The 27,067-nt window shown below is 40.2% G+C and overlaps 1 protein-coding gene across 1 annotated transcript in view; it reads right to left on the bottom strand.

Moving 5' to 3' along the window:
• Nucleotides 1-685: 685 nt before the first annotated feature.
• Nucleotides 686-27,067, bottom strand: part of LVRN (laeverin) — a 43,712-nt gene continuing 17,330 nt past the window's right edge. Inside the window, exons 8-20 of the mRNA XM_088530294.1 lie at nucleotides 26,732-26,797; nucleotides 26,542-26,607; nucleotides 25,335-25,504; nucleotides 23,837-23,913; nucleotides 13,758-13,897; nucleotides 12,392-12,447; nucleotides 10,823-10,976; nucleotides 9,774-9,868; nucleotides 9,002-9,109; nucleotides 5,631-5,801; nucleotides 3,563-3,703; nucleotides 2,549-2,624; nucleotides 686-946 (exon numbers count right to left, since the gene is read on the bottom strand). Coding sequence (XP_088386420.1) covers nucleotides 800-946; nucleotides 2,549-2,624; nucleotides 3,563-3,703; nucleotides 5,631-5,801; nucleotides 9,002-9,109; nucleotides 9,774-9,868; nucleotides 10,823-10,976; nucleotides 12,392-12,447; nucleotides 13,758-13,897; nucleotides 23,837-23,913; nucleotides 25,335-25,504; nucleotides 26,542-26,607; nucleotides 26,732-26,797 — 1,467 coding nt within the window. The 3' untranslated portion in view covers nucleotides 686-799. The remainder of the gene's footprint in view (nucleotides 947-2,548; nucleotides 2,625-3,562; nucleotides 3,704-5,630; nucleotides 5,802-9,001; nucleotides 9,110-9,773; nucleotides 9,869-10,822; nucleotides 10,977-12,391; nucleotides 12,448-13,757; nucleotides 13,898-23,836; nucleotides 23,914-25,334; nucleotides 25,505-26,541; nucleotides 26,608-26,731; nucleotides 26,798-27,067) is intronic.

The following is a 27,067-nucleotide window of genomic DNA, read 5'->3' as shown; positions in this document are numbered from 1 at the left end:
AGGGATCCTCTACTAACTTCAAATAGCTTCAATTCACCCATGTAGCATGGAGAAGCAAAGGAGATTTATTGCAACCAACATGGCAATGCTTTCCTTAAACGTACTTACTAGAAAATAATGACAAAAAAGTTTTTATACTTACAAGTCTGATTTTGAAATGTTGTATATTGGGTCTGATTTTTATTCCTTGTCTCATTACAGTGTGACATTTAACTTGTTTTGGCTCCCACATACCTTCTGTTTGTTCATTTGCTTTTTGTTTATATTAACCAGAGCACCAGTACAGCATTTTTGTTGCTAAACTTTTCCCACACAGATAAACAAACTGTAGTCTGAGAATAACTGTGGACTGAGCAAGTCTATATTTCTTCAATCATAAGCTAATATATTTTAATGATATTAATTGCTTGAATTCTGTCTCTCTCTGAAACACATTGTAAGCAAGATGACTAAACCTCTATGTTAGTGTGCAGATCAGCACAGTAAGACTGGAAACACATGGTGGTGAAGACTGACCCCATTTCAGAAGTGTTAAATTAACTGCATTCTGCACTTTTATGTTATTATGAGCAACATCTCCCTACTAACAACCAATCCTCTCATCAGGTATGATATGCAAATATATCTCCTTATTTTTCTTGATGAATCTGTTCATTTTGAATTGGTTTAGCCAAACTTTCCAATTGGGATGACAACAGCAGAACTCATAAAAGTGTGTTTTATCTTTAATTAAAGCTTTACATGAATACCAAAATCCTAGTGAATTGCACTAAAATATACTGGAAATCATTCCCTCGCATTATTCATCTATATTTTTCTGTAACCAGTCAGCAACTTTCATTAGAAGTTCTCTCCTTTCTGTATTTTCAAATTTTGCAGACTCCAGCAGCGCAGTGGTAGCCCCCCTCTCATTCTCCTCCAGGGTCATATTATAAAAAACTTGCAACTGAAAAGAACAAATATGTGAGGTTAGTTTGTGCAGCTTTACTTGGAGCAAAGTCATCAACTACAAGTGACAGAGGTTTTAGACACAAGTATGTAGTAAAAAGGGAGAAAAGTGTGGGTAGGGGCAAGATTAAAGATTACACTGAAGGTGGGATTCTGCTTTCCATAAATTCAGAGGGAATTTTACCACCATTTCATAGAGGCCAGAAAGTTTTAATTAGGAACTACTGGCTCACTCCAGAGTCAAAGGCTCCATTTTGCAAAAGGACAAAAAGAGTTTGAAAGCCCAGCTTTTTCAAGGGGCGAGCAATCAGCACTTCCAAGCAACCAGCCCCTAAAGCAGGCTGGACACAAGGAATGTGCCTTTTTGCCATCACTAGTAGAACTCGCAATACTACACACTGTCTAAGACAAGTTGGTATCAGCATATCCTCCTGTGGTGCTTCTTCTACAATCACAGAACAGTATGTCTCTCCCAGCAATCTAACAAGTAGAAGGTAAAAGAGCACTGAAGAACAGCAAAGAAATGCACACCACTGCCAAGGGAGAAGGCAAATGAAACATTCAGAGCAGTGAGATAGATGTATCAGCATGATGAACAGCTACCCTAACATGGCAGCAGCCGTACTTCTGTCAAGTTTTCCATGGAAAAGATGACCTCTTCAGACAGATTTTAAAGAAAAAAAAAAGAAGCATCTGCTGCTGCTTTATTGGAACTCCCTCCCAAGCCTGAAGATTACTTGAAAGATTGATACTGGGCAAATTTTTCACCATTATAGGGAGTTGACTTCTCAGCAGGGAATGTAACATGACATGAAAAGCAGTGCATGCACTCAAGAGAGACTTGATTTTAGGAGCTAACTCTCTGAATTTCTGTCCACATCAGGTATCCTTTCCCAGCTACTTGCTTTATGCACACATCAACCAGTGGCCAAGGAATGAAAGTAATATTTTTCGTGCTATGGCTAGCACAGACAAGCAGATCAAATGTAGAAAGCACAAAAGCTGAGCTGGTAATAAAGGAATAATAAAGGAATGCACTGGGAAATAATCTGCTGAGACTTGGACTGAAGAGGAAAGAAAAAGAGAATGAAACAAGCAGCAATGTTCATCCATTTGCCACAGCCACTAAGACGTACCTTACTACTGGTGACTGAGCTAAAGAAAAGCTACCGATCACATATTTCCACCCTTCAGTATTTTTCCTAAAACATACCCTCTTTTTCCAGATGTACAGCAGCCCAATTAGAAGGTATCATTCATGGGCTCATCAGGGCTGCTGTAAGTGATGTATTCTGCACATCATCTGTCCAGCACACAGACAGGTAGTCCCATAAGTTGCAGCCACAAAAACCAGGACAACAGGCACCCTGCTCAAAAGCTCCCTTTCACACCATACCTAACCACAGAATGCACACATGACTGCAGAGCTGCAAGTTCATGTTCATACATCTGCTTCTCAGATCAGAAAGTGTAACTCTTCTCAATGTCTCAGCACAGCAACATGACATAATTCCCAGACTTCTTTAAAAGAAAGAGATTTAAAATTCTTTATTCACAAGCTCACAATAAAGTTGAAATTACTTCCACATTATTAACCTACCTCTTGGATTTGTATATCTGTATTGACAAATCTTGCCATTACTTTTAGTATATCATGTAATAGTTCCTCCCCACACCTGTAAAAGTGGGACAAACATACTTCCATCAGCATGTTAGCAAATAAGTTACTTTTATCTCCTTTGAAAATATTCTCTGTGCTTATTATCATATTGGAAATACCATCTAAGGTGAAGTTTGGAATTGATTTAAAGAAACATCATTAAATTTCAGTTTAGACATCTAAACAGGAAGCAGCACTAATTAGCCAAAATTTTTGTTTCTTTGCAAGCTTTTGTATTTTCACTTTGGTATTATGAATTATTTTCTTGGCCTAACCTAACCAAGAAATAATAATTCTAACAATTTGCTGTTTTTTGTTAGTATCCTGGAGAGAGCACATAAAGCTAATACTCATACAGTTTTTTAGTTTGAAAATAAGGAATCTGTTTCCCTGCAAATTTTCTCATTACCATGAAGTGCACAAAAGTTCCGTAAGGGAACAAGGTGGCACAAGCCTGCTGTTAATATACCTTTACTAGAACTAGTAATACAAATAAACCTTAAATACAGAACCAAATGCTCCCAAATATCTGGCTTTGGTTATGCTGCCACTAATGGCTCCTAAGGAACATCTCTATTCCCAAATATAGTAGGAACATATGGCCAGATTTTTAGCTGTCACTATCTCACAATTGGATTTTGGGGGAAGTTCCCCACTTAGTTTAGTAAGCAGGCTCAGATTTTCCAAGAAGTTGAACACCTACAAGCGCAGACAGTGTCATGAACAGTCTCATTTTTAAGCAGTTTGTGCCTAATATGAGCTCTTTTTGACACTAAATCCTAATGAGAGTTGAATCTGCAGGTCTGAGCACTGAAGAAATCACATGGGTACAAAAAGGAGATTTACCTAGAAGGAAAATCTACACTTTGATTTTACAGTTTGAACCTAAAAATGGAAGAAAAAGCCAAAGAGCGTCAGAAATAAAAGAAACTTGATGGCGACCATTCTCCATACCTTTCACTTAGAAGTGGCCAATTTTCTGTCACAAATTCCCAGGCTATACGATGCCCAATATCCTTAACCATCACATATAGGATGATGTCTGAAGTACAGTTGGAAGAAAATAATGTATCACTGAGTCCATATTGCAAGTATCTGTTATAAAAGAAGTAAAAACGTTTAACTATCGCTTTCTCATTAACCACGAAGATCTGGAATCATTTACCAGCTTGTAAGATTTTCTTATGGCAATCACCACCAGAATTGAGAACATTATACTAAAGTCAGCATCAGTCTGAGCTGTGTATTCAGCTTGTATTTTCTGCCTATACTGCTGAAGCTCCCTGTTCTTATGCACAGGCTCAGTGAAATGAGGACATATCACATCAGGTGGATATGTCTGCTTTTCTTTGTTCTTTGTGCTCCTTTACCACAGGATCTTCTCTCACTTTCACCACACAAACCCGTGGAAAAGCAAACTGCTCCTGACTTTTTGGGGACTCAACTCTGCTCAGACTCAGACAGAGCCTAGAGTGAGGAGCAGCAAGATGCTCTGTTACACAGAGACCCACTGCAGTGACCAGGGCTCTGATACACTCCCATGGAAGCTAAGACCTGATTCCAAAGTAGTGAGGTAATTATCTACCAATGATTTCGAGAGCATCCTGAAAAAGTAAATATGCAACCTCTTCATGGCTAGCAGAGTTAGAGTTGTCTCCTTACAGGTTTGTGCAGGCAGCTGCTTTCATGGATAGAGAAGGTAAGCAGGGATTTCTTCCATTTGCATGCCACCAACAGGCTTAGCAGAACTGACAGGACTATACTGAGGGCAGAGAAAAGCTGTGCTTAACAATCCTCATCCAAAGAAATTTTTAAGATGGCATTTAGAAAAATGGCTTGTTAACTACCGAGGCACAGGGAAGAAGGCCGTCACAACAGCTCACTGAAGTGGTGTCATCTGGGTTTCAATACATCTCACAGCTGGTCAGGGACCACTACTAGTCTATGTTTAGTGACAGAATGTCACTAAATGACTATGGGCTAGGTGGAAAATCAGCACATATTTACTCGGACACATTTTCTTACACCACCTGCCTTCTTGAGGCATATCTGTTCTGCCTTCACAAGATCACCTTCACAAGAACAAGGGTCTAGCAGGAGGGATAGCTCTGCTCCGTTCAAAACTTTATATCCATGGCGTTTATATCCATGGGAGAGGAGGGTTCTATAGGTGTCCACTGGCAAGTTTCTGTCCTGCGTGCTATTCTTTAGGATAACACAGATATGACAGATTAGAGAATTCAGCTTCAATGCCATTTTACCTATAAAGTGAAGAGGTTTCATATGGAAGCCGAAGAATGGTAATTCCACATCATATTCCACACTGTATTGCGGTGTTTTTCACACTGCAATATTTAGAAAGCAATACTGCAGTGTGAGACTGCCCATCAAATGGTGAACAGCTTGCTTCTAACCTCATTTTCATTTTTTTACTTAACATAGGAATAGGCAATTTGGTGTCCATGCAAGGGCTAAATAGAGGATGACACTTTAGGCTTGGAAGGAAAGTAACCATGGGAGAAAATATAAGCAAAAGTGACACAAACCGTAACTGGTAGAGAAAAATGTCAAGGCAACCTATGACTACTATTTCTCACATTGCAGAGAATAAGGGAAGCCAATGAGATCAAAGTTAAAAGGAAAAAAAAAAGTACATACAACATGCAATTATACTATAAAATTTGCCATACATAGTCTGCTGTAAAGTCTGCAGTCTGAGTTCAAAAAGGGAACTAAACACACTGAGAGAAGATGTCCATTTTTAGCACTAGACATAATGTAGTAGGAATATTTACTAGCTCAAGAAAGGAATGATGTTACAAAGCAGAAGGCTCATTTGTTTTTGCCCTGCTTATCATATTTTTCTTTAAAAACATCCTTATGAATCTGCCCCTAGTCTACTGGACATACGGTTCTGCAGAAGGCAGACCTGTACTGTGTCCAGCTCAGTACAGTATTTGTGTTTTTACAACTTATTTTTATACATGCAAAAATGTAAAAAATGTACTTTGATCCATGTCACCTGTAAAGTAACCATGATTCTCTGGCACAGCTCAAGGCAAAGAGTAGGATGTCTTTATCTTCCTTTGTGGAGTTGGTTTGGCTATACATATCCCATGCAAAATTCCATTCTTTATCACTTCCCATTGCAATACCATAGCAACAGATTGTTCTTCTAATTAAAGAGGGAATACTGCAAAGCAAAATATGATTAAACAGCACTACTGTGGTAAAGTGAAAATAAGCAGTTAATTTGTAACTGAAAATATGTTTATTTACAGTGAAAATATGCACAAAAAGAGAAATACACATAAAACAGAAATCTAAAAACTATGAAATTTAATTATTTTGTTTATGATGTAAAGATTAGTGAAACATTGGGTTTAAAGGCAAACCAAAAATCTTCTTTAAAAACAGCTGGGTTGAACCACTTCCTGCACCTACAGTATTCAATACCATTCTTTCACAGCACAGTCCAGGGCATCAATCACATGAGTGTTACACTGTATTTTTGTGGTGAAGATAGTCCCCTTGGAAGTGTTGCTTGTGTAGGATTCAATCTGATATTGGCATGAAAGGCAAAAGAAAAGCAGGGACTGAGATTTTCCATGTAAATCACAGAGAAACCATCTCTATGTTTTCAGTGCAATGTTGGCTTAACGGAAGATACAGAATCATAGAATCACAGAATCGTTATGGTTGGAAACGATCTTCAATATCACTGAGTCCAACCATAAGCGCTTCAGCACCCTGCCTGCTGAACCATGTCCCTAGACGCCTCATCTACGTGTTTCTCGAGCACTGCCAGGGACGGTGACTCCACCACTTCCCTGGGCAGCCTGTTCCAAGGCTTCACCACTCCTTCCATGTAGAAATTGTTCCTAATGTCTAACCTGAACCTCCCTGCAGCAACTTTAGGCCATTTCCTCTTGTCCTATTATAGATAGTTACTCTGGAGAAGAGATCAACCCCCGCCTCGCTGCAGCCTCCTTTCAGGTAGTTGTAGAGAGCGACCAGGTCTCCCTGGAGCCTCCTCTCCTCCAGACTGAACAACCCCAGCTCCCTCGGCCGCTCCTCACAAGGTCTCTGCTCCAGCCCCTTCTCCAGCTCCGCTGCCCTTCTCTGGACACGCTCCAGCACCTCCACGTCCTTCTTGTAGTGAGGGCCCAAACCTGAACACAGTGTTCGAGGTGTGGATTAGTTAAAATCTCCTTCTGACACTTCCTAAAAAGATGCCTTGGCTAAAATACTCCTGTTTTGATACCCAAAATTGTCCCAGTAGTCTCAAAAAATGTTGGTTATCAAACATAATGTAGTGGGTGAAATGAAATGGACAAAAGCTCAATGAACATTTGGCTGCAGCTCTGAATGTTGAGCATGGAGGGAAGGCTGCATGGGCAGCACTATATGGTTGCACTGGTCGGTGCAGCTACAGTGGCCTGGAAATGATTTGTGTTGCCTAGTCCACACAGGATGATCTCTACTGTGACCCAGAGGAGTTTGGGTTTTTGTTTCTCATGTTGGATCAGGGTAGGATTTACTGATCTTGATATTTTTTCCAGGTATTGTCCTGTGGCTCAAGATTCACTGTCATTACTCCCCATGTTTGTGGAGTAACATGCAACAAACTGCTAGGAACAGTTAACTGCTAACTACTGTTATGTCATTTTCCCAGAATCAATACAGATATGTGACAACTCCTCTGTAGTAACGGTGGTGTAGCTATCTTTAGTAACTAAAACATACAGCAACACTGTCCCTTCATTTAGGGTCTTTTTCTACTTTCTAAGGAGATAAACTAGCAACACAGAACCACAGGGAATAAACTAATTTAGAGAGGTCTACTTCATTCCTCCGAGCAAAGCAGTAATACTAAAAACACTGTTTGGAAATTATGGCTCAGATTATTCTTTCCACTCAGCAGACAAAAATGCACCATATCAAGCCCAAAAGATGAAGTTCTGTGAAGTCTATGTTTGGAAAGATTCATCTGAAGGCTGACAGCCTTATTTGAAGGAGAAAACCATTATTATTCCTTTCAAAAGATGTGAGAATCCTGCTAGGTACCATGAAATGCATAGCACTACTTGTAGCACACCAACTATCATGTACCATTGTGAATTTTGGTGTCAGAATAGAGAACACAGAGCATTTAAAAGCATCGTTGCAAGAAGGTGCTTCAGAAGGTTATTATCCTTTTTTTCCAGCATATGAAAAGCCTTTGCTTTTACTGAACAAGAACACTGATACATTATTTGAAACCTGAGGAATTTCCTGCCTCCCATGATTTCTTCTCCTTGAAACTTTATTTCTTTTCAACATCACAGCTAATATTTCACTGTTCAACTATTGAACTCAGATAAGGTAAAATCCCCAAAGGAAAAAAAATACTTCATATATTATTAATAGAGGAAAACACGTGGCTATGCTGAAAATCATCTTGTATTTTAGCACAGCATTGCTGCTCTTAGTGTATGGTAAGAATACTGTCTGTGGAACACACCAGAGTGTATTTAACATATTTAAGCTTTTCAGTTTACCTTTAAAGCACAGCTATGTTTTGTTTTGTTTTTTAATGACCACAGCTATTAAAAGTAAAAACACAAGTTCAGTTCACTTAGCCAAGGACATACAACAGCAAAAACAGTTATAAAACTTACATAACTGTAAAAAAACAAAAGTGATAAACTCTAAACATGCACTCACCAGTGCCAATACTGTATGATAGTTGCGTAGAAAAAACAATGTCAAAAGAGGGAGAAAAGAGAGTAAGAATTTCAGTACATTGTAAGATTTTTCCAACAATCCAATACGCTAATACAAAATGTCTGATCATGGTAGTAGGGAATCAGAACCCAGACCTCTATCCTCTGAGACAAGAAACCTAACCATTGGATCCAATAACACCATGAGATCTGGACCTGTTCCCAACATCTCTCCATACAAATCCAGTCCATGCAAAATGATTTGATGGGTTCACCATGGGCAAATGCCCATACCACACAAACACCATTCCAGCTCAGTTCTTCCTACAGAAGCTTTAAGAATTGTGTGAGTACATCTCATGCCCCCAAAGCTGGGGGCAATAGGGGAATTATGCCTGACTGGAGCTTCGGCCATTCTACAGATAAACAGTATTTGGTCTTTATGGCAGCCCTAGGCATCCTTCAGACTGTGAAGTCTGCATGGAAAGCAAGAAATATGAATATGAACCTGGAATTTGGGGAAAAAAAGAGAAGCTTGACGGATTTGTAGTGTTTTGCATTCTTTTTTTAAGCCCGAGTTCTGAAATTTTGTGAAGAAGAGCAGTGTACAGGGACCATCCTATTCTGTACGCTCTACATGACAGAGATTTAAACACAAGCACTTTTCAGAGCACATTATCATTCTTACTTGTACTCAGGGCTGTTCATCCACTTCGCATACAGTTCAGATGAAAGATCCAAACAGTCTTGGAGACCCAGCCAACATGCTGTTGCAAAAAGTTTTTCCAAATATACTCTTCAAGGGAAGCCAAAATAGCAACAATAAAAGATATGTATTCTGTATTTGGAATACTTTGAAAAATGCTTAATCTGCACAATTTTAGCACATGATGCTGTTTACCAAGGAGGACTTCTACCAGAAACATTAAAGATTTAATAAATACATATTTATTTATTTATGACCTAAACTGCCAACAATGGGTTCATGACATCAATATCCACAGCAATTAGTGAAGCCACGAACAGAGTGTAATTTTTAATAGGCTTTGTGTGTTTTCTATACCCTTTTGCTAGCCTCATCACTGACATTCAAGCACCTAACTCTGGGTAACCAAACAAAATGAACTATTTTCAAGCTCTAGTGACTAGATGTGATCCATAAATCACATCTGAAGCTCAATGCTGTGGGTTTTCCTCCTAATAGCAGCAGCCTGTTCACAAAAAAACACAAATGCTACCAACTTCTCTGCTTGTTAAATTCACATAAAATATCCCAAAATCCAGCTACCGAAAATTCATTGGAAGCACCATCACAAGTAACAGGACAATTTCAATTAGATTCAAATAAATTGGAATATTTTTCCTGTATCTTGTATTGGTATTTACAAAGGTACAATACAGTATTTGGGATCAAATCATGCCAGACCAGACTTTTGAGGGGAAGAAAAAAGAATACTTACTGAGCAAAATAGTCAGTTTCCAAAGCATCAAGATTTTGCCGAATTAAACCTGCATAATAATGGTATATTGGCAACATTCTCTTTAAAAGGTATTTCTTTTAAAAGAAGGAGAAAAAAAAAGTTACTTTCATTTAGATCTGTATTTTCATAAAACTCAGTTTTTATTTTTTTCACATTTACCCTAAAAATTGACCACTATAGATTTCTTGCTAATCTACCATATAAAGTATGTTAAGTTTAGTCCAAAAAAATACACTTCCACATTCATTCAAACTGAAAAACATCCATTCCACCTCACTTTGATAGGTGAAAAAAGAAGTTTGGAACTTTTTATGGAAGAAAACACATAGTCACTCTCAAAGAACACGAGAGAAAAGAAGAATTTCTCAAATAGGAAAACACTTCGCTTTCTTCACATGTTTAAAACCTCGCTTTACTTTTATAAATTACAGAATGATTATCATGAGATTGCACTTTAAATAAAAGTTGAGTCAAATAGGTGTGTATAAGGAAATGCTATCTCAGGTAGCCCAAAAAATGGATTAAATTTGGGTTAAACCCAATTATTTCTTCTCTCCATGAAAATGAATTGGAAGGCAGCACATTCCACAGAATACACATGTAATCTACCCCCTTTATTTTTACCAGCATTACTCCTACTACTTACTACTCATTATTTACTACTGATAGATTTTCCAACTGATAAATTTTCCAGATCTTCCATTTTACCAAAACCTAAGGCCAATTTTAATATTAAGAATGGGAATGTGAAGAATTAAGAATGTGAATATATTTCTGCTTTACATAAGCACCACATAAGCTTATGTACAGTTTAGGATTTAATGATAGTCATCAATGACTAACCCATACAAATAAATAATGTCTATTAAAAAAAATAAAAGTTGGCAAAATCAGCCAAAGGGAATTATGACCCACCATAATCATCATTACATTCCTGACAACCTTAAAAGCGTCCATTTTGGTCCTTTTTTTTTTTTTTCTTTTTTAAATGATCTAGAATCTCTGCCAATTAACAAAAAATGTAATACCTTTAGAAGTGGATATACTTCATAGTTTTTCAAAGTACTTTCCAAAATCTCTGGTACTAGATTTAATAAGACCATATTCCATATAAAGATTTCATCTTCTCTGGCAAGATACTTTGTTAGTTCAAGCGCTGATTCAATCTGAATATATCCAAACCTATTTGAGGGAAAAACAAGCCTCATATTTGAGCACATTAATACATACTATGAGTATCTGCTTGTTTACAGTACTGACAATAAAACACCAGGACACTGGCTGGAAAATAAGCTAGCAAGCATATTGGAAAATTAGAATAAACATAAAACAATGGTGCGTCATTTAGGAGTAGAGCTCTCCAAGCATTTTTTACAAAGCACAAAGTACTTAAGCAAAGCAATGGGACATGATTCCTGGCAGGAAGCATGGCAGTAAGCAGACTGTATTCTGGTTATGTTTTTAAAGGATTATATCCAAGCATATTTACAGCATGCATCAGCCTTACTAGGACAAAATGAAGGAACAAAGCACTATTTTGAGTTACAAAACATGTCTGTCTTTATTGATGAACAGATTTTCATTACAGGTTATTTTATTAAATAAACATAACTGTAAAAACATACAATTTAATTCATATGCACATTATTCTTAGAACAAAGAATTTCAGCATGAGCTCTCGATGCTTCAGAATGGTAGTTAAACGGAATGCATTCCTTTTCAAAAAATGCCCCATCAGTCAAGCCCCGTTTTCCCCGAACAGCAACACTTGTAGTATACTTACACTGGAGCACAGTTATGTTACAAGCTCCAATCCTGATTATGTGCTGCGCCTGAGCTCTCTCCGAAGGCGTGATTGCACAAGAGGGGACCCTTGCCTGCCTTCTCAGAGCTTTCTGCCCAGGCTCTGAAGGGAGGCGGAACGCTTTAGCCACCTCTCCTACAGCTCCCACATCACTGATCCCTGATCCTTTTCCATCTCTGTTACATTTGAGAGGTTCGTGCACACTTTGGGGGTCTTTGGCTCCCTTTAGCACTAGCCAGCTCTCCAGGACCACAGTTCCATAGTCTCTGAGCATGAACTTCCTCCAAAAATAGTTCTGATTTCCAAAATTAACATACAATTCGCTTGTCGTGCTCTAGTGATTTTCTGCAGAACTAAAATGTCTGCAGTACAAGTGTTCTGCGATCTTTTTTTTTTCTGCCAAGATATGAATAAGTGATCCAATGGCAAGAGAAATGAAAGAAGTATTAAGGACGACGCATGACATTTGAGATGCCCCCAAAGAAAAGAAAAATTTGTTAATATCATTTTCTGTTACAAGAAGTATAGGATGGTCCCTGAAAAAATTATGACAATGCCATTATCTGAAATATTTTCTAAGAGATGGACAAAAGTTAGAACAAATTTTGAAAGAAACCACTCAGCACTGACATAAGAATGGATTCAGTATTTACTGAATGAACATCACTCAGTATTACTGAGTGAACATCTGTTGTTTTTATGAGACATGTATGGGTAGGAGTGAAAGAAGCCAAAATAGGAATGCTGAATCCAATTTTAATAATTTTCTATGACATGTCCAAAACATACTTACTGTGTCAATGCAAAAACATCATCTATCAGCTGGAGCCTGCTAACAGCGGGAATACTCTGCCAAAAGAATTCATTCAGTTTAATAGATCTAAACACATCATTCAAATAAAATTTTCATTTTGTTTCAAAAATATGACAAAGATCATAACATCTTTTCTAAGCCAAAATCTTTTACAAATCATGATAAAATAGGATCTGATATCTTAAGTTTAAACTGCTACTGTGCCATTATGAGCACTTACATATATATGTGTGTATATTTTATACTATATACAATATACAACCATGTAACACTAAATTCTAAACTTTAAAACCCCTCTTATTTGCATGCTGTAATACACATCAAAATAAGGAAACTCTAAAGTACCTAACAAAAAGTCTGGTAGTAACATTTTGGTAGAGCCTTTTTTTTTTTTTTTTTGTCTTTGAGGTTTGAGTGCGGAGTACACTGTTAAAATCAGCCCAAGGCTGAATCTGACACTACCATGAACTAAAATCTGAAGAGGAACTTTAGTTACATCTCTGCTGAGACCCTGTGCTCTCACAAGAGCCAAGTCCCTTCTCATCTATTCTGCTTCTGTGTCAGTACATCTTGGCCACTGCTTTGGCGAAAGCTGCAGACCAGTGCCTGAGTACTGCCCCAAGACTTGCCTAAGTTGGTGCTAACTAAGATTTGGTGTGACAGAAAAGTTTAGCAGAAAGGAAGACAATATGCTGCAGAAAGGCTTTAATCAGAGCATAGTGTTCAGACTTTCCACAGAAGTAATCTTGACTCCCTTCATCTAATATTTGGCATCAAACCCAATAAACTGACCACCAAAAACACCAATATATCTAAGATACACACAGATTTAGCGAGATTCAATATTATGCAATTCCGTATGAGGTCATATACATAGTCTGTCCATCTTTCTTTCATTTTTAGTCCAAGCTATGGTAAGTTAGAAGTAGCACAAATCACCCTTTGAACCTGCAAGATAGTTCAATTCCATCAAACCAGAACTTTTTTGCTTAATTCTAGTCTCAGATAAAGCTTAGTCACAAACCCATACTGACAACACTTTTGGCAAAATTTAGGAGATTACAACCACGATTTGTCAAGATAGCTTTGAAGACAGCATGTGATCTAATTATTTTTGCGAATTATTTTTCAGACTACTCTTCACGGAAAACCATTTGGGCCTATTTCTATTCCACAGCAGAATGCTGCCAGTGACATTAGTGCTGCAGTTGTGGGTTACTTTTTTATATGCAATATACAGGCTTCTCATTGTTCCTTTTTTTAACAAAGTAATTACTGGTAAAAATCTCAAGAAGAAATACATGGAAATCTTGCTTATAACCTTGAAAAAAGATCATGATCTTACCTTTGGATCATTTTCAAGCACATGTGCTAATCTTTTTAAGTTTAATTGATCATAATTAACCCGATAGTATCCAGATAAATTTACATTGAGCAGGATCCAGTCATACTCTGATTCTGATACTTGCATTTCAGGAAACATTTCTGCAAAGTGACATTAAAGTTTAGCAATGCACAGAAAACAAAGTGATACATTCTCTTGCATTTATAAACATTGGGTTCAGTGCTCCTCTGCAGCCTAAAGCACAAGTTGGAGGCTGGACACAAAGAAACCCCACAAAGCCAGGTATATTCGAACTCCAAGTCTGGACAGCAGAAGAACTTCAAGAGGCAACTGATTTGCCCAAGTCACTCTGAAGATGGCAAAGAGGAGGCTGAAGAACCTACGTGCTCCTACTCAAAGGAGCTGGCAAGCAGGCATCTATGAGAGTTCTGAAAGATTATCTGGGAAAACGTTTGCTGCTTCAGCGCTACTCCAAAATTCTGCCTCACATAAGAACTGACTTTCAGTAAGTAACCATATAAATCTAATGCAGATCTACAGAAGCAGAATAGCTTAAGTTTATGCACCAGAGACAAACAATCAAAAAATTATCTGCAAATAAGTCCTGTAGCTCTCATTGTTGCAGATAGTTAGGGAACGGCGGCCAGAAGATATCGTGCTGTACGGAAAGATAGGGCCCCTAATAGCCAATAGTGTTTAGTCTATGGTGTAAGCAGACGGATGTGACGTTGTAAACCTAGCTATATAACACCTTGTTACCCATCAATAGAGGCCATTTTGCCGTCCACCACATTGGTGTCAACTAGCTGATGGCCCGAGTGGCTTGGGGGTGGTCGCCGTGCCGTCCCTGAACCAGGTCGCTGCAGCCGTTTGAACTGCAACAAGTGGTGCCGAAACCCGGGAAGTCATCGCCTGGACGGGTGAACGGCGGCCGGAGTGAGTGGACCAGCCCGGCAGAGAGGACGCTATCAGAGCAACAAGGAGGATGGAAGCCCTCGTGAAGGTTGTATCGCAATTACATAAGCATTGGGGGATTGATTGTAAGCCAAAGATTTGTAAGCCAAAGATTTGTAAGCCAAAAGATTTTACTCTCGCAGTTGCGAGGCTTTTAAAAATTAAGGTTATAGACCAGCTGGTGGATATTCTGAAGTCCCTGAAGCGTGTCCCTGAAGTGTGGGACAAATGTACTAAGGCGTTGGCTGAGGAGATTATGTCTTCAGGGTGTGGGAAAAACCTTAAGGCTTGGGGAAAAGTTGTACAAGCCTTGCCGAAAGCTAGAAAAGAGCAGGAGACCTGGGTGGCAATAAGGGACTGTTTGTTAGCCACCCCGAAAATGGGAGTCGGGGCAGCCGCACAGACTTTGCACCCCCCAGATGATGGCAATTCTGCTGAGCCTAACGGTCAGCAAGAGGGTGATACATCCCCTCCATCCCCGAACCCCGCCCCGCTTACAGAGGAGCAGAAACAGCCGAAATCTGTTTGGAGCGAGCTAGCCGAGGAAGCTAGGAACATTGAAAAGAAGTCAGAGCATAATGACGTCTGGGCCAGGCCACCACCCTATGCCCCTCAAAATGGCGCCGAGCCGCAGGGGGTAGGGTGGGGCGAGGGTGCCCCCGGCGCGAGGGAGGCGCCGGAACCGGAAACCAATGGGAGTGACCGGACACCTGAGGGCGGCCCGAGGGAGGGGCCGAGAGGAAGTCCGAGGGAGGGACGGAGAGAAGACCCGAGGGAGGGGCCTGGAGCGAGCCCGAGGGAGGGGCGGAGAGGAGGCCCGAGGGAGGGGTCGAGAACCGATCAGAGCGGACATTTCAAAAAACGCCGAAGCCCAACGAAAAAGTACCGGAGCCCGGAAGTGACCAGTCAGTCGAGTTCCGACTCCGGATCAGACACTAGTCAGGACGAGTGGCTCACAACCGATTCAAACTTAAGGAAGGAGAAAAAGAAGGTAAACATCCGAATTAAAGAAAAACCGGCGGGAGCATTCATGATTAAGCATGTTGCAAAGGAAGAGCATCTGGCTGTTACCTTCAAAATAAAACTAATGAAAATTGTGAGTTTCTGTTCACAGGACCGGATCATCGGACACCCCCGTAACCCGTACGCCCCGATGACAAGCATCCCGCCCGAGCCTGTGAGTTCCACGCTGACCGAATCCAGAAAACAACAAAACAGCCTCCGCAAGAGGGGGCCGCGATGCCTTTGCGTTATCTTAATTTTGCAGCTTGTCACTATAGGACAGGTAGAGTCACACCAGCCCTTCAAATGGGGTACTTGAACAGATCGAACAATCTCGAGCAACTAGTACAAAAATAACTACAGGGCCACCAGTTTTCAGTGCCATGCCTTGCCAACTAGCACCCATTGAACCCTGTTCCAAACGCAGCTGGTACAAAAATTTGTTCACCGGTTCGCCGTGGTTAACCACCCTGATATCCACCTTGATAGGGCCGATCACAATGATCATGATGACGCTAATCTTTGGACCCTGTATATTGAATAAGCTCATGCCGTTTGTCAAGAATCGGCTAGAGAAGGTTAACATCATGTTAGTAGAACACCAACAACTGCTTTAAGAATATATCCACTCAGTATTACCCCCCAGTTATCCCAAGGTACACCCTATTCCTACACCCTGGTATTACCTGTCATCCCCTACCTTCTATGTGCCTTCTTCTTTGTGCCTTATGTTTTATGTCAAGTTTATGATATGTAATTTTAAGATTGGTATAACTATAAGAATAGAATAAGATGGTAATAAGAATAAAATAGTTGTATTTTAGCTAGTTTTGTTATGCATAGGGAGGGGGGAAGTTGTTGCAGATAGTTAGGGAACGGCGGCCGGAAGATATCGTGCTGTACGGAAAGATAGGGCCCCTAATAGCCAATAGTGTTTAGTCTATGGTGTAAGCAGACGGATGTGACGTTGTAAACCTAGCTATATAACACCTTGTTACCCATCAATAGAGGCCATTTTGCCGTCCACCACATTGGTGTCAACTAGCTGATGGCCCGAGTGGCTTGGGGGTGGTCGCCGTGCCATCCCTGAACCAGGTCGCTGCAGCCGTTTGAACTGCAACACTCATGAGTCATATCACTTACCGAAGGTATCCTTCTACAGTCCCATTTCACAGTCCCTAGTTATTACCCAGACTATCTGTCTGATTACCTGTTCCCATCAACTCAAGAAGCTGATGAAGCTTTGAAGGCTCTATGTTGCCTCATCACAAGTGCAATTGAACACCACTTTAACTGGGTTTTATCAGACTGGTTAAAGAAAAAAAAATCAAACTCTTCTTGATGGGCGAGTCAAGAGTTAACGATGAAACTGCTGAATTGTACAAACTCTGATGATGTGGCAGAGATGCAACAGGGAAACAGTGAGTACTGTCTGCAGCAGGAAGATAGGGAAGTGGAAAATGCCATGCAGGCAAGGAGGTCTCATTTTGCTAAAGGCTGCAACAAAATAAACTGGACACACATACACACATCGATAAGGGACCGAGATCCGTCACAATGACAGTGCAAAACCACGTATTCTCATGGATCTCACCTGATGATTTTGGAAAAAGTGCCTTGTAAGAATGACCCTACCAGGTCACGTACTTCTTCCCTGAGGGTATAAATGACTGAGTCGAGTGTCACATGTGTGTGTGTATATTCAAGGACCCACTGGGCCACTGGTTGGCTAGTGAGCCACCTGCTGCGAAAGGACTTTCTGATCCAGCAGTTAAAGACCCAGGTGGATTGCACGCGGTCCCTGATAATTTGACTTTGACTGAGAAATACACACAAAATGTCTTTGCATGAATGAATAAGATGGCATAGGGTGCTGGCCCTCTAGTCAAGAGTCTGACTGGGCTCAGGATAACTTGAGTGACGAATCCTCTGTTGTGAGCGGAACACAAGACAGCAGAGGAGTGTGCTCCGTTCTGGGAGCCTGCCTGGCAGTGCAACAGGAGCAACACGAGCACTAAAACATCAAGCAACTAGATGAGAAGATACAGAAATGTGAATGTAAAGAACAAGAGCTTGGGACAGAGGGGGGAAAAAAAACAGAAGTTTTTAAGACAAACTAGAATTCATTCTCTCCCAAGTGACACATCCCCCTACTGCAACGCAGATCAGGAAATTGATAGTGGGAGGAACGAAGCAAGGAGGCAGAAGTGATCAGCTGTCTGTTCCTGCAGACCAAGGAAAAGACCCACCTCCAAACGCCCACAACCCTTTCTCAGAGCAGAGGAAGTAATTATGAGACTTAAAAAAAACAAGTAGCGTTAGTCAGGGGACAGACCAGCCAACCTGAGTGTTATGAGTAGTGCAATGGCCGGAAACAGGTTATCATCCCCGTAGGGCCAAACAAGCATGAACTCTCCTTTTTAATAGATATCTGACCTCAAATCAGAACCTCACCTAAGTCTCCTGTTTTAGAAGCTGAATCCCTGGCTGCTGAGTCCTCAAGGGAGTGTGGATACCCCTTGGATATCCCTTATGAATACCTTAGCATGCCAGACAGCCACAGGGTGGAAATACAAAGCAGCAGCAGCACGAGAAAGTTGATTTTGAATCTGCTAGGCTTATGAATCATGCCTATGCACCTGGGAAGCTACTGATAACAGCAGGGCAAAATTAGTGAACCTAGAACCTTGCGAATCCATTGGTGTGATCTGACTATCTACTAGTCGCAGGTAGGGGTATTATCTTTGGGGAAATTCCTTTTAATCTGATGGAATACCTCAATATCACCAACTTAAAAGATACACTCAATGCTGAGCATGCAGAATCACAAGTTATTGGCACTGTGCTCATGCATTGCTACAATTACAATTTGAATCCACTTGATGCTTCCAGATCCCTCTGTAAATTGTATACAGTTTCTGCCGAACTAAATAGTCTTCCTTTTTAAATTGTATGTGGTCTCCCTCTGAATTAAATGGCCAATCCCTTTGGAATTCCACCACTCCACACAATTGTTCCCCATATGGCGAGTATATTAGATGGCAACTAACCAGTGAGTGTGAGCACAAACTCACTTGGCAACTGTGATATCCCTGTTTGCTGGGACATTGACTCTCTATCTAAGAGATCCAGCATCTTACAGCAGAAGGTTTTCAACTGGACCAATTAGTCATGGAATGATTTCCCCTGAGAAGTTTGGGTGGTATCAGCACTGCACCAATTTCTTCAGGACATGTGCATCTGTAATGAATACTTGACTTTAGACTCTTTCGGATGGACACAGCAGCCCTCCAACTAACCCAACTTATCATGGGGTAGCCAGTACCAGTAAATCCCATCACACTGATTATACCCACCTCCATACCACACTTTGTGGTTTTGCTCTGACAATATAACGATTTTGCACTTGTCGCCCTTGGAACACCAAGGACTGTGCTGTACCTCCGCTGTCCCACCTTTAGACACGACAGTTAGGCCTTTCCCCAACCCAAATGTCACTCTCATCATAAGGCAAAGGCAGGCACCGCCCCTAGGTTTGGGGTGTATCTAGAAGCTTGTCTTGCCTGGCCTAAATTGATCTCACATGATACCCCAATTGATTAATGTCTCCGCTGTAGCTAATTGGACTGCACGTGTGTTTGAAACACTAGATCAACAGTGTGACAAAGTGCAAAGCTGATGCTACAGAACAGGTTGGCACTGGACATACTGTTACTAAAGGAACAAGGACTGAGTTGAATCCTTGGTAAGATGATGGGAGAATGCTGTATCACTGTAGAAAATGCCTCCTCTACAATACAGGATGCCCAGAAAGTATTAAGCCAAGTGTCACAAGGGCTCAGGAATATGAGGGTCATGACAGTCCCTTTTGGCTTTTCCACAAAGTGTCTTGGGTCACCTCTCTGTTAAAGAGATTGGGACTGACCAGATGCGTGAGGCACTTACTAGCCTAGTTATTCCCCATCATCCCTATCATAATAAGCATTGTGTTCTCAAGTCTAAAGCAAGTAATCCTGAATACCTTGTCTCTTAAGATAAACTCTCTCCAGGTGGCTTACCAATCTTTGCAAAAAGCACACTCATGAGGCCCATGACTATCCGCTGAGATACGGTCACAGAGATGCGTGACTGAGACCACGGTCATGGGGTAGACTGATGGGAAGGTAAAGAGTCAACGAGGAAACTGCTGAATTGTCGGAACTCTGATGATGTGGTAGAGATGAGGAAAGCAACAGGCACTGTCGCCAGGGGAATTTATGTGGGGAAGGTGGTCTCCCTTTGCTAAAGACTGTAACAATACTCCACTGTTTTTCAACCATGGGGCAGCCCACACAGCACCGGGGCTCCTGGCGACAGGGTTTGCATATCCTGCAGGTGGAACAGAATCCGTGCCCAGGAGTTGGCAGGGCTCATGGAGAGGTCGTTATACTAAGTAGGAATGGGGAGGGGGATAAAACTGGGATCGCTAGAGATGAGCCTAGAGGCAGTATGCCAGGGTCCGGAGAGAGCTCAGTAGCCCACCTGAAGTGCATTGCACCAAAGCACGCAGCATGGCCAGCAAACAGGAGGAGCTAGAGGCCACGGAGCATCAGGAAAACTTTCACACAGACACCATCACTGAAATGTGGTGAGATCACTGTCATGACTGCAGTGCTGCAATGGACGGTTGGCTACAGGCTCTTCAGAAAGGACAGGCAAGGAAGTAAAGGAGGCGGGGTAGCACTGTATGTTAGGGAGTGCTTTGAATGCACGGAGCTCCAAGTGGGTGATGGAAAAGTTGACTGTTTATCGGTCAGGATCAAGGGGAAGGCCAACAAAGCTGATATCCTGGTGGGAAGTCTGCTATGAACCACCCTACCAGGATGAAGAGACAGATGAGGCATTCTACAAGCAGCTGGCAGAAGTCTCACGATCAACAGCCTTTGTTCTCGTGGGAGACTTCAACCTACCAGATGTTTGTCAGAAATTCAATAAGGCAGAAAGGAAACAATCTAGGAGGTTCACAGAGAGCGTGGAAGGTAACTTCCTATCACAGCTGGTAAGTGAGCCTACCAGGGAAGAGCCCCAGGGGACCTGCTCTCTGCCAACAGAAACGGACTGGTGGCAGATGCGATGGTCGGAGGCCATCTTGGGCATAGTGACCACAAAATGATAGTTTCAATTCTTGGTGAAGTCAGGAGAGGCTACCTTGGACTTCCAGAGGGCAGACTTCGGACATTGGTTGAGAAAGTCCCTTGGGACACAGTCCTGAAGAGCAAAGGGGTCCAGGAACGCTGAACTTTTCTCAAGGAGGAAATCTTAAAGGCACAGGAGAAGGCCATCCCTACATGCCAAAAGACGAGCTGGAGGGGAGGAAAACCAGCCTGGCTAAATAGAAACCTATTGCTGAGGCTCCAGGAAAAAAAAAAAAAAAAAAAAAAAAAAAAGGAGGATTTACCACCTTTGGAAGGAGGGGTGGGCGATTCGGGAAGAGTACAAGGATATCGCTAGAGAACGCAGAGAGCAAATTAGAAAGGCAAAAGCTCAGATGGAACTCAATCTTATTGCTGTAGAATACAACAAAAAAAGCTTCTGCAAATACATTAACAAGAAGAGGAGGGCCAAGGAGAATCTCCATCCTTCACTGCATGCAACGGGGAACATTGTCACCAAGGGTGAGGATAAGGCTGAGGTACTTAATGCCTTCTTTGCCTCAGTCTTTAACATCCAGATCAGTTATCCTCAAGGTACTTGACCCGCCAGAGCTGGAAGACACCTACAGAGAGCAGAATAAACCCGGCATAATGAAGGAGGAAATAGTAAGTGACCTGCTCCTCCACTTGGACACGCACAAGTCTCTGAGGCCAGACCAGAGGGGATCCACCTGAAGGTTCTGAGGGAGCTGGTAGAAGTGCTCACCAAGCTGCTCTCCACCATGTATCAGTGGCCCTGGACAACAGGGGAGGCCCCAGATGACCAGAGACTTGCCAATGGGACACACACGTGCAAGAAGGGCTGGATGGAGGATCTGGGAAACTACAGACCTGTCAGCCCAGCCTCGGTATCAGGGAGTTATGGAGCAGATCATCTCAAGGGCAACCACACAGCATGTGTGTGACAGCCAGGGCATAAAGCCCAGCTGACATGGGTTCAGGAAAGGCAGGTCCTGCCTCACCAACCTGATCTCCTTCTATGACCAGGAAACCCACTTAGTAGATGAGGAAAAGGCTGTCGATGTTTTCACAGCGTTTTGCTTTTGCTGCACAGACATATATCACTCAGGGATCAGGTCTCTTCCTGCCAGAGACCAACAGAAATATATGGGCCAAAGCTAAGTACTCAGATTTTGCCTAAAAAGCCTTAAATCATTAGGATAGGCTTTTAGCACAGTACAGTACGGTTTAAAATAGGTTTAGCTACTAGTAGCATCCTAGCTTGGAGTTTCATTTATCCTGTCCAGAAGATAAATTAGTTCTTGCAAAAAAATAGACATACCCTAAGATTACAGCTGAGATCCTTCCCTTTATGCACTGTTATGCCACTGCATCAAATATTCAACAAAGTTCTGATTCTTAGAAAATCCCTCATTTTCATTTACCACAACCATTCTCGTGAACTCTTTTAAAACCTATCAATGATAACATTAACAAAAGTTGTTCTCCAGAAGCCATTTCAATTTTACAGAAACAAATGGTAACTCAAATTAAAAAATACCCTCAACATTTCTACCTTTTCCTACCTTGGTTGGTTTATCAAAAAGTAGAAAACAAAACTGGAATTATTTATTTTTAAAAATCTTTAAACTTGAATGCATGTTCCTTGATTGAAGTCTAGCATCTTTGGTAGGCTTAATATACATTTTTCTGATATAAGCACAATGTGTTTTAATAACCAAATTTCTATTTTATAGTAGTTGCTCCAGACAGATGCAACCTGATGCTTTTTTTTTCCATACGTTCTTCCTCCTGTTCTTAAAGTGCATGAAAGGTGAGGAAATTGAATTGTTATCAATTATTAACAAAAGCTTAACACATAGCATTAGCTCATGGCATCTTCTTCCAAACAAGCACTGCTTAACAGGTCTTTCCCTTATGTTTTATATTTTTTTACATTACCTATCAGTTTACTTGATTTTAAATCTAAATCACTCAGAGGAATAAACATCTACTGATAGCTTACTTATTTGTCCATATATTGTGAAATATTCTCTCCACCCATCTTCTTGCCTCAAGAACAGGCAAAGAGAGGGCAGTGAGCTGGAATACACACAAAACATGAGTATTAAGAGCAGCCAGCTCTGCTCTTAAGCACTCCATAAGCACATTAGTCTCTGCATCTACTTGTAACTGATCCAAAGTCTGACAGAGTTTAAGACTGACTTGCCAAATAGAAATAATTACCCAGTTCTAATAATTGGATCCTTCCCTCTCTCAAAAAAAAACAGTCATTTATTGGAAAACACCAAGATGAGAAAGATATGAACTGTTTGACTTGATATGACCATGAACTCACTTTTTAAGCTTTTTAACTTCTTAAAATTATACTCCTCTCAGAAGACTGCATAACCAAATTGAATTACATAGTGTTGAAAATATGCATTTTCTGTTTTAAAGATAACCATATATGACAAGGCTGAGTCATTTCATACAGCTGTTTTCAATATCTTTCAGTCTTCATATCTATTATTTGAGCTTGGTTGCTTCCATGATGGACAAAATCTGAGGCCTTTCATACATTCAAAAACTCTCGCTAATATCAATGGGACCTGCTGGAGTAAATAATACGGAAATTCCGAGGAGATTGGAATTTAGCCCTGTGTGTAAAATGATGAATCAAAATTGCTATGGAAATCTCTAGTCAGAACATGCATTCTACAATATTGTCAAAAGTATGCTCTAAAGCTTATTTGCAACTTAGAGAAAACCAATAACTGTATTGTTTTTCTATGCATCTAATCTATTAGATTGAGACCCAATCTATTGATACTGTAAAACAAAAGTGAACATAATAGGTAAATGTAGACTTTGCCATATTAAGATTTTGCTTTTCTTCTTGATCAATTCAGACATATCCTCTGATCAAAATAGTTTTTAGGCATGTTGTTATCAGCCTGTTTAGCATGTGTGAACTAACTCATTACTTACTGGTGCTTTTATCAAGCCACAACATGGGTTGTGATGATCCATTTCTCATCCATGAAATAGGAACAATCCACGTGTTACTTAGAGACAGAGAAGAGAAAAACAAAATAGAAAATTAATACTTACACTTAAAAAGCAAAATAGCTCTTACTTTATGCTAAACTAGATTGCAACGATTTCTTACAAGAACCTCCATCTACCTTCCTTCCCTGATGCACAAAACAAAACCTCATCAGATGGTGGTATTTATGCTGGACAAGCCCCTAGTTTCATTGAAGACTGGAAAAGTTTTGGCATGGATTTCAGCAGGCACTCATATTCAAAGATGTAATATAGAACAGTACTCAAAATACTAAAGCATTTCTATGGTCTGCTTTCCTTCCACTGGCAGTAATTCTATGCTCTTCATTTATTGCACTTCACCCTGTTTCTGGAGACAGTAAAGCTCCTTTTTAGAAGTGTCTCTGCTAAAAAAGGCTCCAGACAGGCAATACAATCTCAATTTTGACAACTTTAATTTCCTTTCTGAGAAAATGTAAACCCCCCAGAGAAACACACGAAATCTATGAAAATTGCAAGTTCAAGGAAATGAAAAATTCTGTAATGCATGTATTGGATTTGCTTCAATTCCCATGGTATTACCTCTTGCTGGAGCTAGATTAAAGGACTTAACACTTCTGACTCGGATTACCTTATCTGAGCTAACAAATAGGTTAAATGAACTAATTCTCTGCAACGCCTCAAGGTTGGAAGCAAAAAAAACCCTGTGGTTCTCATCAGAACTCTTGTGGTTACCAGCAATTTCAATCAGGGAAAAGTTGTTTTGGACTATGCTCTGCTTTGTATTTCTCACGTGGCTAAGAATTCCTCTCATAGACTCTCCTCATGCATCCTATCATGCAGGACAATCACTAAATTTCCTGAAACTTCAAATTCTGGTCATGAGTTTCAAAGTGAGTGACTCTTATCACCACTTTAATGCACCTAAACATGCAGTGTGGCTTTCAAAAGAACTCAACATTCAGCAATGTTCACTGACAGTGAGAAATTTTACAGCGGCAGGTCAGGTACTCATTACTTTTTGAAAGAAGTAGCCATTTAAGTGCTTCATTGCAACCCTGTTTTCTTGGCCAAGGAGAAGAAATTGGAAACATGTGCTGTAAGAAAGCTACAAGGTGTTCTGAAAGGTCAGTCCGGACAACTGAGGGATGAGGAGTGAAGAAACCACCAGAGAAAACTCCTGCCCTACAGCTTATTAATGGCCAGTTTGTTACAGAGTCTCTGTGTGGCTGGAAGAGTCAGTACTCCAGAGGAAAGCAACCCCTTTGGCAAAACAACCAGTTTGCAAACTCCAAGCCTCAAACAATACTTTTACTTGACAGTTTATGACCAGGGAGCAGGGGAAACACAGACTGCAAAAACATAATGTACTAATGGAAGGGTTTCATGCAAAAAAAAACAGGGTATATAAATATATTACAAAAACACAAGCTAAACATACTTGTATGTATCAGTACTGTTTTCATTCTTTTTATTAAGAAATTGTTCCTGACTGATTGTGCCAGTGGATAGATTTAATGTTAAAACTGGAAACCCATTTTGGCACGTCCAGGAATCCATTATTTTTTTTACAGATGCTGGCAACTGAATTTCATCCTGTGCATCTACAACCTTTAAGAGAAATAGGAATTAGAAATATTTATGATAAACATGCATTTACTAATACTGCTTCAGCAACACCGAACGGGTTGTTCTAACATATTAGGGAAAAAAAAATGTTTCTTTAAAGTTGACTGACATTTGGCTCATGCACAAAAATCAAAGTAAAAATGTAATTATTGAAACTATTGGAGAGACAGCATAACCCCTTATTCCAGGGAGAAGACATTTCTCATTCTTCATTCGTATCCTCACTGCAATACATTCTTGTATCTTCACTGCTAACCCTTTTCTCTTTTATTTAATTTTCCTGCATCCCTGCATGGTTGAAGACAAACAATTTGTTTATTTCAGTCACATAAAGCTGCTGGAATATAGAGATTTTAAAGTCACAGCCTAATGAATAAAATCAATAGTAGCAATATATGGAAAGAGATACCAAATGTGAATTACTATCATCTCTGCTGGCTTAAAAGATGCCAGAACCTTGCACATCTGAAACTGCAGCACTCTTGTTCTTAATCTGAGATAAAGAACACAATGGGGCCTTCTTTAACAGTGAGATGGATTTATTTCAACATAATAAACCTATTATTAATATCTGTTTTCTTTTCAGATATCTGTCAAAACCTGCAAAAACTGAAATAGTGAGTTATTGCCACAGGTATAGACTTTCTTGAATCTCTGATATACCAGCATCGTATGATCATCAAACCCTGAGTATCCCACTCTTTGCTCTGGCAAAACATATACTCACCCCAAAAAAGAGACTCTGCAATTCCAGGTAGGCTGAGGCAGTATGTGAAACACAAAACTCCAACTGGCCCCTGATTTTTTACCTCATCTCCTTGTACTCAGTCCTACTGATATCAAGTACAGTTAAGTAGCCAAGTAAATATTTGTGAAAATCTTCACTAAAAGAGACATCAAAGAAAACTGTATGCAAGGGAAAGACTGAATTAGGCACAGTCTAATCCCAACTCAATCTTCTACAAGCAGTACATTCCCTAAATTAATTGGAAACACAACAGCAAGATAAAAATGAATACCAATTGTATGTGCGTCCACAGATCATCCTGGTTAGCATTTGAGAAGGAAAATGTTTTCAGGTAAGACTGCAAAGAAAAAGAAGAATTCATGCAGGTTCAATGAAAAGCGTAAAAAGACAGAAATTAATTTGTACAACTGTTATTTTCAAGCTAATAAATCAAGATGAAGACATTAATTTTTCAAACTTACAATGAGTGCTCTGATAAACAGCTTCTCAGTCAGAAAATTTGAAAGCATCCAGGTAATGGAAGCCCCCTGAAGCACAAAAAAGGCACATGAGCATATGAGTTATTATTGCAATTATTATTGCAATTTTTTTCAAAACTGTATTTTAGAAATATGTATCTGGCTATTCCTGTACTTTGTATTTTATGGAGGTTTATTCATCCTTTCTTTTGTAGGCAAACAGATTTGCAACATTCACACATATATCTATATGAGCTGTAGAAACAAATCTTGACTAAAAAATGAACAAAAAAAACTATATAACAAGAAAAAATATAACAAGATATTGTTATATTTACT

The sequence above is a fragment of the Tinamus guttatus genome, unplaced genomic scaffold, assembly GCF_059628265.1.
Source record: "Tinamus guttatus ecotype Peru unplaced genomic scaffold, ASM5962826v1 Tinamus_guttatus_pri_ptg000365l, whole genome shotgun sequence".
NCBI classification, from domain to species: Eukaryota; Metazoa; Chordata; class Aves; order Tinamiformes; family Tinamidae; genus Tinamus; species Tinamus guttatus.
This window is presented reverse-complemented; position numbering and strand designations above follow the sequence as displayed.